Here is a 13542-nt window from a genome sequence, read left to right as displayed (position 1 = left end):
CTGGCTAAATAGTGTTTAGAAAATTAAAAACGTAGATTACATTTATTTTCAAACATAAATTAAAACTTTTAATGAGCTGCATTTCTCTACAATACAGGCTTTATGTTAAATTGTAATATACTCGAAAGAGTCCAACATCTGCAACCCGATCCACCTTTTCCAGTGTACGGTTGTAGCTAACATGGCGTCGTTAGTCGTAGAGGGCGCCGTACTTCTTGGAAGTAAGCGTTGTTGTGTTTATGATTACCATGAGATACATCACAAATATTCCACCGGCAAACTAAAAATTGCATTATTGTATATCTGCGTTATTTTATGCGCATCTTTTATTTTCACTTGTTCAAAAAAAGAGAAAGATCGTCTGCTATACGTATGACTTTGAGACGTTCACTTATAGTTATTAAAAGTTTCTCATTCACTTATTTTAGTCATTATTTTGGTGTAAAATGTGTAGGAACTAGGTGATAAATCAGAATTTGCTAATGTCAGATCCGTCCGTAGCATTGTAACAATATTGTGAAGTTTTACATTATCAAACTTGCTAGAGTTTAAATAAAAGCACAAAATACAATCCACTGTTCTGAAACAGCTCCTGTACCTGCAGTATTCTTTTCTGTTTAATTTTTTATTTGTTTTTGCTTTTTAAATTTTGTTTCGAAGACATGACATCTTGTACTCATAATGATCCAGTTGACTCTTTATATAGTTCACACATTTAGTCTAAAAACTAGGTCCTCTTGGTGACTAAGCAAGAAACTCTAAACCATAAAGAGTTAAGTGGAATCTGTGTATTTCTGTGTTATTTACATATCTTTACTGGCTTTACAGGGCAAACTAAGAATCAGCTTCCAAGGATCCTGGGAGCTGTGTATATTAGTAAAAGAAATGTGAGCATTGAGCCTGCATCGATGAAAAGAGGTACTGGTGGCCGTTCTTCATTCAGTGGAATAGTTGCAACAGTCTTTGGTGCCTCTGGATTCGTAGGACGATACGTCTGCAACAGGCTTGGTAATCAAATACTTCTTAAAGCCACCATTTCTTAGCTTGTGCCTCAGGGCAATCAGGCTCACAATGAAAAGCCACATAGCACAACCAACAACACCATCACACATTCTTGCCAGATCTCACAGATCATCACCATCCAGATCTTCATATATTCATGATTCACTGTCAGAATTAATTCACACCTACCATTGTTTAGAAGATTTATAGGTGAAATAATAAAAGACATCCTCCTCTTGTTCCTACTTGTAGGCATACAGAATTGGTAGCCTGAAAGGAGCTAGTAGAACTCTTCATCAAATATATCATCCCATAAAACTGTGGTGACTTTTGACAATGTCTGTCAGTTACAGAGAGTCTGAAACTCATTCTTTATTCTATCTTTCCTTTTTGCCATTGTAGGTTTGATCTACTTATCAGTAAACATGGCTAAATTTGTTAACAGGCAAAATTGGATCTCAGGTCATCATTCCATACAGAGCAGACCCATATGAGGTGGAAAGACTCAGACTTGTGGGTGACTTGGGTCAGGTTCTCTTCTTTGTAAGTATAGGTAGATTTTACAGTGTTTGGTTTCTACAGGTTATCATCATATGTAAAATGTACCAGCAGCTCACTAGAGTAAATCTTGTCATGCTGGCTACAGCTGGTTGCCTCTTTTGGTCTGTCTAGACTGTATGGCTAGTGAGAGAATCAGATACTTTAATACTGAATAGTTAGTTATATTTTCAAAATAATAATGAGGATGATGATTTTTCAGCCATTCAACCTGAAAGATGAGGAATCAATTGCCACAGCCATGAAATACTCAAATGTTGTCGTCAACCTTATTGGACGGGAATGGGAAACCAAGTAAAAACAATGCTTTATAAATATTATTTAAAATATATGCTGCTTGTCTAAAGGATGCTTTATACACTGCTTCTGGAGTTATGTTTTGTATGATCCTGACCACTGTTGGATCAACAAGTAGTAACCAAAGACCATATCAATAGGTCCACTGTTCTTGAACACCAGAGCATGTTGTGAACTATTTCTGTGTGTGTTTAAGAATATTAACATGTATAGCTGCAAGTATTATTTTACGTTGAAGACTTTACAGGAAAACCTCCCTATTAAGACTACCTAAAATTCACCAAAATCAGGTCATAACTTAGAGGGGTCATAGTAGGGAGATCAACCAGTCTGCCTTCATTCCTCAAACCATGACTTCAGACACCTATGAATTCAAGTTCATTTACTTAAATATTGAAGAAATGCTCTTAAAACCCACATCATAATGCTTTTTGTCATTTTCATGTTCACCTTGTCATAGTTATTTTGCCATTATTAGGCTGTTCTGAAGATTTATAGGAGAACAAACTTCAGGTAAGAGCAATCAGTCAATAAATACATACCATGTAAGACAAGACGCTCTCTTAAAAATGTACTAATTATATCTTTTGACGGGATTTCCGCAAAATGTCGCAATAAAGCACAAACAATCAGTCACAGTAATGTTATTTTAATAGACACGTAAGTTCTGCAAAAGGTTGTTAATGAAGCACAATCAACTGATGTGCTCTGGTAGAGACAACAATCATCTGTATCTAGGCTATATCAAATCAACTCTGCCCTGACCGCATCATCCCAACACCAAAAGTTGAATCGACCAAACCCAAGGTAAATCAATGCCTGAGGAGTAACACCTATTTCATATTAACTGAACATCTCCATGTACATTTAATAAGATTTTCCAAACTAAAGAATAATGATGCCAAATAAAGGATTTTTTACATTTAACAGAAAATAGAGTTTTTGCATCATTGTGAGATTTTAACCAAATGTCTGCAGATCCTTTTAATACAAACCTCCAAACTGAAGAATAATGACAGAGGCTTTTTTTTTTTTTAAAGGCTGTTTTTGCTTAGTATGATGATAGCTCAACTTGTTTGAACAATGCAGGGTTCTCTGGATAAATATTTGGTGCTAATACTACTCCTGTCATGGGAGATCGATTCGTCTTTTGAGTTTGGATAGATTCGGCTTTCAGTGTTGGAATGATACAGTAGCTAAGACTGGTGCGATTGAATTGGTTTGGGTCGAAATGACAGGTGATCCATAGAATAAACAGTCTCTTTCAAAATGTTCTTATATGATTTCTGCAGAAAAATTGTGATATAGGGTAAAAGGCCTGCCAGAAGCAGTCTATTTTAAAATGGACTAAACTTTTTTTTGACAAGTGACTTTTGCAAAAACAAAAAGTTGTAAAAGAGCATAAGCTTTTGGTTGTAAGTCGTGTTAGGATGGTAGTCGTAATAGAGAGGACATTTATATAGCAAAATACATACATGAAAAATGTTTAGATCGTAACTAAAAGGGGGACATAATTTTGTAGGTCTTAATAAAGAGGTTTTTCTGTATCTTTATTTAAAGAGGCTACCTCAGTGTGGTTTAATTTACAGCTGTGATGTAAAGTGCATCTGTACTATTAAAAATTACCCCATCTTATCTTTGTCTGCCTGAAAGTTTTTTCATTGCAAACTCATCAGTGGTAACATATTCCAATGAACAAGATAGAAGCATATTTTTCTGTGTGTCTCAGGAACTTTAACTTCACTGATGTCCATGTAGAAGGTGCACAACGTATTGCTCGTATAGCACGAGAATCTGGTGTGGAGAAGCTTGTTCACTTCTCTTCTCTCAATGCAAGTCCTACACCACAGCACATCTACAGCAAGGCTGGATCCAAATTTCTTCGTTCAAAAGTAAGTAGAAGTGTAGAGTTAAAGGCAAAATTAGAGTGAAAACAGTAGCTGTTTCTCACTATTCTGCAACATATTTTTTTCTTTTATTTCTTTAGAGGTTGGTTGGAGGAGAGAAGCAGATTTTATCAAAACTTTACTTATCTCACTTAAATCCATTTTTTAAGTACGTCACATTTATGTCAGAAAGTAGTCCTATGGTTAAAATGTTAAGATTATCTTTGTTATTTTGTGGGAGAAATGGAAGTAAAGAGTTATCCTTTTTTCCTGTTTGGTGAGAAGAAAATGATAATCGTATGTCATGAGTAGTTTAGATAAAATATTATTTTAACATGATCTCAGCTAGAACCGATACATTAGACTGGTTAATCTACTAATATGTTCAAAAACCTACATGATCTCAGCTAGAACTGATACATAAGACTGGTTAATCTACTAATATGTTCAAAAACCTACACATACAGATATAATTCAGCACCTATCATGTTCACAGGCTTTAAAGAGATTTAACATATGTTTACTAGTATGAAGGGGAGTTGGCTGTGCGAGAGGAGTTTCCAGGTGCCATCATCTTCCGACCAGCAGACATTTATGGAAGTGAGGATACCTTTCTGCGCTACTATGCCAACTTCTGTAAGCACCACTTGTTTTTCAAAGCGAAAGATTTATTTTAATCAGAAGTCATAACCACTTGTTTATACAGATCAAGCTCTATACCTAAGTTTAGTGTAAATATTTAACCAAGCAAATGTAAAAACAGATTTATAGGCTGTAGTTTAAGATTTTGTTTAAAAAGATTCATTTTAGCGACTTCTGAGATAATGTCTCAAACATTCCCTTCCAGTAGCTCATATTATAAATAGCAACTGAGTTCCCCCCATTTCACCTTCTTATGTGCCATGCTTTCACATCATCATAGTGATAAAGCCAGGGTGTCTTTAAGAAGCTGCATTTTAATTTTATATTTTACATCAGACATATTCTGAAACTTTAAATCAGAAATGATGCAGAACTTGTTTGCATTTTAGTCTGTATGTGATGATCCTACTAAAAGAAAAAAACTCTAAAAACAGCTTTAAAGATAGTGTAATAGCCAATTTATTATGATTCACTGCTTTCTTTCCATTATAGATGTATACATAAAAATGATTTGTGTGTTCTAGGGAGGCGAGCACGTTCAACATCAATTCCTCTATGGAAGAAAGGGGAAGCCACCATCAAGCAGCCAGTCTTTGTAAGCAGCATTATCCTTACACGATAACAAGTGATACTGATAATTTATGTTTGACCCTTTAAAATGTCTCTTAAAATTTAAAATTGGGAGCATTGCTATTTTTGAAAGCATACACATTCCTTACATAAGGGTTATATGAAAATTGTGCAATTAGATGATATCATCCAACAAAAGCAAGATGAAGAATCAGAGTTTAGTATTAGAACATGCATAGATAACAGATAGATGATAGTGAATTTCAGTACATACTGTGAAAAATTGCAGTGCAGGTAGATAATACTGTGCATGAATGCTGACCTAAGTGCACAGTTGGTTTCTGTTGAGAGTGCAGTACCATCTTTCCTCAAATTATAGGTGGGAGATGTGGCAGAAGGTGTAATTCAAGCAATCAAGAATCCAGATGCTGTTGGCAAGACTTTTGAAATTGTTGGGTGAGTATGCTGATGTGTAACTGTCTGTGCTTTGAAAAATGAAGCATGCTGTTCATGATGAGGCAAATATGTGGGGGAAAAAATTGTTGCCTTTCTGACAATATTGCATCTTGAATTGTTTTCAGCATGATGATGAACCATATGTACCTCTTTTGATCTTGCTGAATTATGGTTTGCAATGTGTGACAGTGACCTTTTTATCTACTTATTAATGTTTGTTGGAAACATGATGGTATGGCCTTATACTTTTTAAAGGTTTGTTAGAGGAGCAAAGTAATCTAGCAACATGTTACTAGTTTGTTGAAATATTGTGTGACATGTTGTGGTGCAAATGTCTTCTTTTTATCTTTTGTTCACAAGACTTGAGTGGGGTTGTCTCTCCTCTCTGTTTTGGTATGCTTTGTTGTCATGGAGTATTGCTTTTAGCAGCAGATTTACTGATCAATGAAGGCAATATTAAACAGCAGAAAAATTACAAAGCTGTGCTGACAGTTTATTTTTGTCCAACCAACACCATACTCTCCAATACCAGATCCTATACACTTTCAGTTGTAAAGAAATTTGAAAATCATGCAATAACCCTAGAAAATTGTCATGTTTTGGAATAATAACAGTTGTTACCTTTCACCTGTCTGTAGGCCTGAGCAGTACTACTTATCTGACCTAGTGGACTACTTCTACAGGGTTATGCGCTTTCGAAAGATGAAGAGAACTCGTATTTCGCCACTTTTCCTGTGAGTAGTTTGAGCTGGCTACCATTTTGCCTCTGTTGTGATCTTACTCTTTACCTTTTACTTCTTTTAGAAGGACTACTAACATCAAGCACATCTAGAGTATGTGCTACAAAATGCTACATTCGGTTGTTTGTTTTTTTTAACATGTAGCTGACACATCTTCTCAAGGTGACTTTTGTATGTGCATTGAGTTGTCCTTATTGGGGATGACTTTTCCACACTTGAAATAACATAATGTGGAAGGGATACCACTCAGATGACTTCAAAAGTGTAGGTGTTGGACTAAATTTTACACATATTAAAATCACTAAATTCGATGCACCAAAAATAATATATACAGTCAATTTATAATGTGATTTTTTTTACTTAGATCTTCAACCAATCTTTCCGATTTAACACCATGCCCTCTTTCCCAAAATTTACTAGTGGATGGTAGAAGCTTAATTTGTAGAGATGTTTTAGGTATTGAAAAAATTTGTGTCTGTAACAAGTGTAAATGATGTTTGTTTTGTTTGTAGTTACTTTGTTACATTATTTTGTGCAGAAAAATATTGGGGGAAACCACATATAATAACATGCACAGTTGCTTGTCACTTGAGCAGGAGGAAGGGGAGAGATGAGAAATAAAGATACAGTAACCTGCCACAGATACACCACTAAAACTCTGTGTGTGTGTGTGTGCCCGCATGTATGTGTGTGTGTGTCACATATATGTGTTTACCAGGATAAAAGCATATTTGATGGGCCTGGCACCAGCAACACCTCTCTACTCTCTGCACAAGCTTGAGAAGGTATGCCTCAAATTTCACAGTTCTGTTTCAAGAAACAGGGCTTGTAAATAAGAGCATTTTCTTTGTTGACACATACATGAAATTTCCATTGTATTCAAATGTGTTTGGTTACCTCAGAATCTCCAGTTATTATAGAAAACGCATTATTAAAAATATTGATGATAATAAGTTCGTGTTAAATACTAATAAGTTTTGATTTTGTTGCAAGCTGTGTTATTTTTGGCACTCTTAATCTTTGTTCAATGAACTCAAACTTCTAATGATAAAAAATTTAAATGGGAAATAAAAAAATAGATAAAAATTCAGCACCTGGGTGGTACACAAGCCAAAGCTCAGGGCATAGCTGTTTGGTATTTTCTGTTTTCCCAATAAGTAAATGTGGTTGCAAATGCTACAGAAAGAGAACTTCATGCCAACAGCAGATTATGCGGTCGATATTTAGTTATTATGGCCAGATCTCCTATACACACTAAGAGGGAACACAACTATTCCAGCAAGAAGAGGAGTCAACCTAAATTTTATTTAAGTACATAAAATATATTGTGCAGACACAAAAAATGTCAACACATTATTACTGTAAAATAGTTATTTGTTAAAAGCCTTTGCTGTTCTTAAATGGACTTGTGGCTGAGCTGATTACCGATATGCTGTTCATGCACAGGTATGTACATACAGTTCAAATGAGTGAAAACAGTTTTGTTCTCTCAAACCACTCCACCCTTCCAGCCCAACTCCCCACATTAGGAAAGAAAGGTATTGCTAAAATTAGCAGCCAACGTTATTTCTGCTGGCTTAGTAAAATGTGGGAGAACCAGACAGGCCGACCATGCAGGGGTCTTTCAGGCAGTCAGAGGCTTAGGTCATGCTTCACTTTCATCATCAAAATAATGAGCGTCTTGTGTATCAGATGCTTGCTGCAATAAAAACTCAAGGACTCAAAAAATCTTATACTTAGTGCATCATGTTGCAGGAATTCGTTACAGATGTGCTGACTGGCTGTCCCACTCTGGAAGACCTTGGTGTCAAACTAACTCGGATTGAAGATCGTGCTCCCTGGGAGTTGAAGCCATACCGCCAGGGGGCCTACTATGAGGAGTACCTTGGGGAGTTTGCAGACCCTGAACCCCCACCAACTGTTTCTGCCGTATCATAAGTGGTGTTGTCAGCTCCATTAGATAAGAAAATATTATGGGCAAACATTTCAGCAAATTATCTAGCCAGCTTTGAAGCCTCAGACTCTTTGTGTGTAGAAGCTTTTTTTTTTTAGAAGATATTTAATATTGTAAAAAAAAAGTATTTGTGTGCCTAGCTGTAGGAAAGACTTTCAGCAATGAAACCATTAAAGAATTTATAGAGAAGTTAAATGACAAGAATGCACCAAACCTTGATTTTCCTCTGTTTTAACTTGAACTCACTTGAAGTATAAATTTGTAAGTAACTTGAGCTGTTGCTGTTCCTGCTAATTGAGGAAACAAAAAATCTACCGTGCTATAAAGAAGTCTTTATATGTGAATGAGTGTGGGTATGTGAGATCACTGATGTTAGTATGGAGATTCTTCTGTCTTTAGGAGTTACAAGTGTCCTTTTACTCTAAAAAAAAATGACATTGACCACAGAATTATTCTTTCCTCCATAATGACAAATGTGCAGTGTGAAAAGACATGAATAAATGTAACAGAAGCAATAGAAATGGGAGAGAAAAGGGGCAAAAGAGACTGCCATTTATCAAAGGCAGAATGTGTCTTTAATCTTCACTTTGAGGAGTGAAAATGTGCAATGCTGTAGTGCCAAACTAATCCATACACAGAGCTTACTGTTATTCTAAAACACTTTATCCAAAAATGAAAGAAATTCAAAGAAGATTTAAATTTTTTTATTATTATCACATACAAAAAAAGTATTATTTCTCCCACTGGCCTTTTTAATTAAAAAAAAAAAAAAACAGAAATCGTAGTGATGAAAGTCCGTAAAATAAAAGCAGTGGTCTAGGCAGTCTATAGTTGCCTCTAAAATATCTTTAAAAACAGAACAAATAGAGAAGAAAACCAGAAATTTTGATGGCTACAATATGAAAAGCTAAATGCATATGAAGTACTTGCTATTCACTAAGCTGTAATCATTACAGACCTGTCTGTTCTTAAAACATGAACTAGAAAGAATCACTGTCGTACCAAGCCATATGTATGATGTGAAACAACAATGCAGTCTAGAGCCTATTATAGTCAGAAACTTGAGATGTTTCCCACATTCTTTATGCATGTTATACAGAAGTTCATACAAGAATGTGGCAATTCTTTTTTAAAATGCTCAGACAGGGTATGTGCTAAACTGGATGCCATAAAGGTCCTCTCCTCAAAGAAGCAACAGATTGATGTCAATCTTTTAAAAGTTAATAAGAACAAATGAATTAGAATTTACAACTATAAAAGAGCATATCAGTCAGGACTTCTGTGTATGCCTGAAAATATCACAGAAAAAAATCCCAACATTAAGTATGTTTAGATAATGAAAATAAAAACTGAGCAAACACAATAGTTTTGTTTCAAACCATGACTTTTACCATCTTTGAATACGTGCAGTTCCTATGAAAATGTCAAAACCTGAGTAGCGTTCAACAGTTGTTGCACACAGTCACTAAACTCCTTGGATGTCTTGTCTATTTTCATCAAGGCTTCCCCTGATAAATTTGCTTTTGCATAATGGTACAGGTTGGACTTGAACTGAAAGATTGAATAAAAGTGCATATTACTGTCAAGTTCTCAGTATGAATTTTCACTCTTCATTATGGATAGTCCTGAATTTGACAGGAGTAACAATGAATGCATAGCCCACTATCCCATATTTTTAGCAAAAAAAAAAAAAAAATTACAGGCACATTCTGAGCAACATTTACAAAAATGCAGGCTTTTGGTCATTGGGGAGTAAGGTTTTAGAGATCTCAGGGCCAGTGATTTTGCAAGGGTGCTCTTATCACCCATCCTTTCCCCAATCCGGGTATCAAACTGGCTAACGTGTAACTTGGATCTCCAGTGCTGGTACTGTAACTATTTGGCTGTTCACTTCCAAGGTAAACAAAAATAATGAAAATATGCACTCCAATCACTTGTTAGTTTCAGAGACCATCAAATATGTTTGACCTAACTCAACACTTCTTTGTTTCCCCAAACAAAGCTGCAGTATAAGATTTTTATGTGAACAGTTCTGAAAGGATTTGTTTCAATAAGGAAAAAATTTTTTAATACATTCTATGCTGAGTTAATGTAAAATAAAAATAAAATTTTCAAACAAGCAATTGAAATAAAAATAGAAAATAAGGGTTAAAACCAATGCAATGTGTAAACCCAACATTTTGCTAAAATAAAATAGGCAAATGATTCTGAGATTGGTTTCCACAATAAAGTTTTGTGTCTGTTATGGAAGAGGATATGAAAATCCTGTAAACTTATGCTCAATTTGTTTTTTAATGATTTTTACCAGTCTGATTGGCATGAAAATAAACACAAACATGCACCAGACCTCTCCATGAACCACTCAGAAAATTTGGTGCAGCAATAATGCATCAACTTCATGATGTGAAATCGGCATCATAAACCAGTGGAGAAGCAGCAAGTGTGACAAAACAACATGCACCCCACCGTAAGCCTTCTAAGGCGTGTTGGAACATCACCCAGGTGATCAAACGCGGACTTAAAATCAGCTCGTTTCATTCCCTTGATACTGAAATCTATCTAAAGGGATGCAAAGGTTAATAAATGTTAGCAAGTGTGGATAATTACAACTATTGTAGAACTGGTTCTGTGCAATTGTAGCATAATGACATGCATTTAACAGCTTCAACAGAACTGTTAACTTTCCCAGTTGCAACAAACTACCAGCTTATTTATGGATATAATGCAGTCAAAGCATTTCAAGAACTATCATTACAACATGCCAGATTTGGAAGCACACAGTCCACCTATTACCAATACTCATACCAGAGGGTTTATGGACAGAAGTTTAGCATGCAGAAAGCATCAGCAAATTTTAAAACATTACTGAAAATACTTTATTAGTATTTCAAATGCTGAAATATATGATTACATAATATTAAGAAGCACTTTAGCCCAAAGTTAGAAGTCTTCCATGTTCTATCTACCTTAATATCTTCAGCCATCTCCTCGTTGAATTCCTCATCAAACTCATTCATCTTGAGTTTCATGAAGCGACGTTTGGTGGCCATGTACACACTCCAGTCCTCCTGAAATTTAGATGACATGGATTTTTTTTTTTTGTCCTGGGAATAAACACTGAAAACTGCATGTGAATACAATCATATTTTACCATGAAAATAAGCACTGAACTTTTCACTACATATGTAATCGGAAATAGAGATAGGAGGGGGAAGGGGTATTTGAAAACATTCATTTAACAAATTTCATAACTGTAATATTTCTAGCTTATAAGACAGCTGAGATACTGGCAAACACAATCATTTGTTTATTCACTCTGAAAAAATATCTTTTCAAACTTTCTCTTTGCTTTGTTTATGAAGTTGTCATCATCTCCTGTCAGAACAGATTCCATGTATATTTCATCTAACAAGAACCCTCTTCACCTCCAAAAGTGCTTCGTCATTCAGAGATTCTGCTGCCAACAAAACAACAGTAGATGACTCGACGTCGCTGTTCCACTTTGACCAAGAAAAGGCCATGGCAGAAGCCACAAGTCCCATTAGACTATACAGTTGCCCCACTATCAAAGGGTGCTGTCACAACAAGAGGGGACAAAAGGCTGAATATTACTGGAGAAAGAATTTTTGCATTTTTAAAACCAAACAAAAAAGAGAATGAATTCCTCATTATTATTTATTATATGCTTGCATTCCTCTTTTATTCTTTCATTCCTTTAGATGGTTGCTGACGATGAGATGCAGTAAACACATTAGATTAGACACTTAAACACAGAGTTGGAACTTCTTAACTGTTAATGGTGGAAATCTCTTGTAAAATTTTTACTTCAAGTATCAATATTTTCTCTAAATTATGAACTCTGCACATGAACAGAAATGATCAACTGTTCTTGCATGCCTTTAAAATTTCTAAAAACAATTTTAACTTGAAAATATTCTTGTTTCATTAAATATATCTAACAAATAAAGTCAACATTTAAGAGAAAGAAAAACATGCAAACGAACTTAATGTAACAAAAATACATTATTTGCTTTCTTTTTTACTTTTCAGCATTGAAATTAGACCACTAGCTTCTTATCTAAATATTTTCATGCGGTCATTTTCTTCCTTCTGCTATTTTAATGTTCTGAATTTTCAATATGCGGCAAAAGTAATTGCCAATTTCAACAAGTCTTCACAAGTATCTGTGCTGGCATATCTATGAAAGTGTAAGCATGCACAATCACAAATAATAATAACGAACAAAAATAAATTATGACTGGTGTAAGCTAGTGCATGTAGGGAAAAGTATACATAATGACTTAAAGATCCATGTCCATGTATTTTTTCAGAATCTATGCAAAAAAATAGATGAAAAGTCAAATTTCCTCAACAAACCTTATCTGGTTTCTGCAACAACAATGAAAAATATGCCAAATATTTTAATAAAACAATTATTTTTACTAAATTTTTTACTTTGTTTTAGTGTTTGTGATGTATGGTGCCACCAAAAAGAAGATTTATGGAATGTTATTTAAAGACAAACATTTTACTTGGAATGCAAATTAAATACAAATATGTTACTTTAGTTATTATGTGAATGTGTAGCCAGATTGATCCACTTTACATGGCTAAGTACTGTGGGTGGATCATTGGTTACTCACTGCAACTAAAATCCTAGTGCCAATCCATCCATTCCTCTTTGAGAAGAAAATGGAAGTTCCAAAGGAGAATTTTCCTCTAAAATTTTGGCTGTTACTTGTGTGGTACCTACTCTAGTTCTTTGGGTTGTGCTCTTTTACACCATTTAATGCACACTTGTATTAAGCCAACCTTCAACAGCACCTCTTCTTTCTCCAGAAGCTGGTCTTTCTGTCTACCAGCTTTTTCTTCAGCTCTTTTATAGATCGCACACAAAGAGCGTGGTGTCCCTCTTGTTTCTGCTTTTACAATGTAGCTTATCAGTGAAGGACAAGAGTAGCTTACATTGTGTTTCCATCTGCTCCAGATTAACTGGGACAGCCAGAGTGCTATTCAATCTTTGTATAACAGGCAGACACTTATGAAAGTGTCTGAAATTTTTCGTGATGACAGGTATGTCCTGTCAAAAGAATTTTTCCAACTCCCATCAGACCACTGAATCTGCATACCTGCATGCAGTACCAACAGACTGAGGCTGTCCTTCATTGCAGCTTCTGAATGATACTGTGTGTGAATGAATGTTTGGCGGATATGACTATGTTGTAGTAACATTGTGGTATTGTTTTGTGCTTTTATATCAAGCTGTCTCTCATTCCCCTCTGGGATAAATAAAGTGTTATCTTTACAGATTTTATCATCTGTGTTTATACCAAGTCATTTGTTTTGTTTTCTTAAAGTTTCCTGGTGCTTTTCTGAGAGACAGACCCCCTATCTTTGATCATACTATGCCATCTTCTGAGTGAGCTTGTCAACTGCT

At 35.2% G+C, this 13542-nt stretch overlaps 2 protein-coding genes across 10 annotated transcripts in view; one reads left to right on the top strand and one right to left on the bottom strand.

Annotated features, from left to right (window-relative positions):
• Positions 1 to 67: 67 nt before the first annotated feature.
• LOC112560844 (NADH dehydrogenase [ubiquinone] 1 alpha subcomplex subunit 9, mitochondrial-like) lies at positions 68 to 8431 on the top strand. The gene is made up of 11 exons (XM_025232936.1): positions 68 to 221; positions 829 to 1008; positions 1448 to 1545; positions 1763 to 1854; positions 3587 to 3749; positions 4271 to 4379; positions 4910 to 4980; positions 5335 to 5411; positions 6050 to 6145; positions 6870 to 6936; positions 7907 to 8431. The coding sequence occupies exons 1-11, from the start codon at positions 182 to 184 to the stop codon at positions 8087 to 8089; spliced, it is 1176 nt and encodes a 391-aa protein (XP_025088721.1). The 5' UTR covers positions 68 to 181; the 3' UTR covers positions 8090 to 8431.
• The window catches only part of LOC112560841 (axonemal 84 kDa protein-like), a 31457-nt gene continuing 26105 nt past the window's right edge, over positions 8191 to 13542 (bottom strand). For 6 of the 9 annotated variants that reach the window (XM_025232922.1, XM_025232920.1, XM_025232924.1 and 3 more), the window contains 5 exons: positions 12483 to 12494; positions 11531 to 11680; positions 11072 to 11173; positions 10572 to 10664; positions 8191 to 9656 (listed from right to left, as the gene is read on the bottom strand). In XM_025232922.1, the coding sequence (XP_025088707.1) occupies positions 9519 to 9656; positions 10572 to 10664; positions 11072 to 11173; positions 11531 to 11680; positions 12483 to 12494 (495 nt within the window). In that variant the 3' untranslated portion in view covers positions 8191 to 9518. The remainder of the gene's footprint in view (positions 9657 to 10571; positions 10665 to 11071; positions 11174 to 11530; positions 11681 to 12482; positions 12495 to 13542) is intronic. The other 3 variants (XM_025232928.1, XM_025232923.1, XM_025232929.1) reach the window with 3 other exon arrangements.

Source organism: Pomacea canaliculata, linkage group LG3 (genome assembly GCF_003073045.1).
Source record: "Pomacea canaliculata isolate SZHN2017 linkage group LG3, ASM307304v1, whole genome shotgun sequence".
Classification (NCBI taxonomy): Eukaryota; Metazoa; Mollusca; class Gastropoda; order Architaenioglossa; family Ampullariidae; genus Pomacea; species Pomacea canaliculata.
Note: the sequence above shows the minus strand (reverse complement) of the source record. Positions and strands in the feature narration are given on the sequence as shown.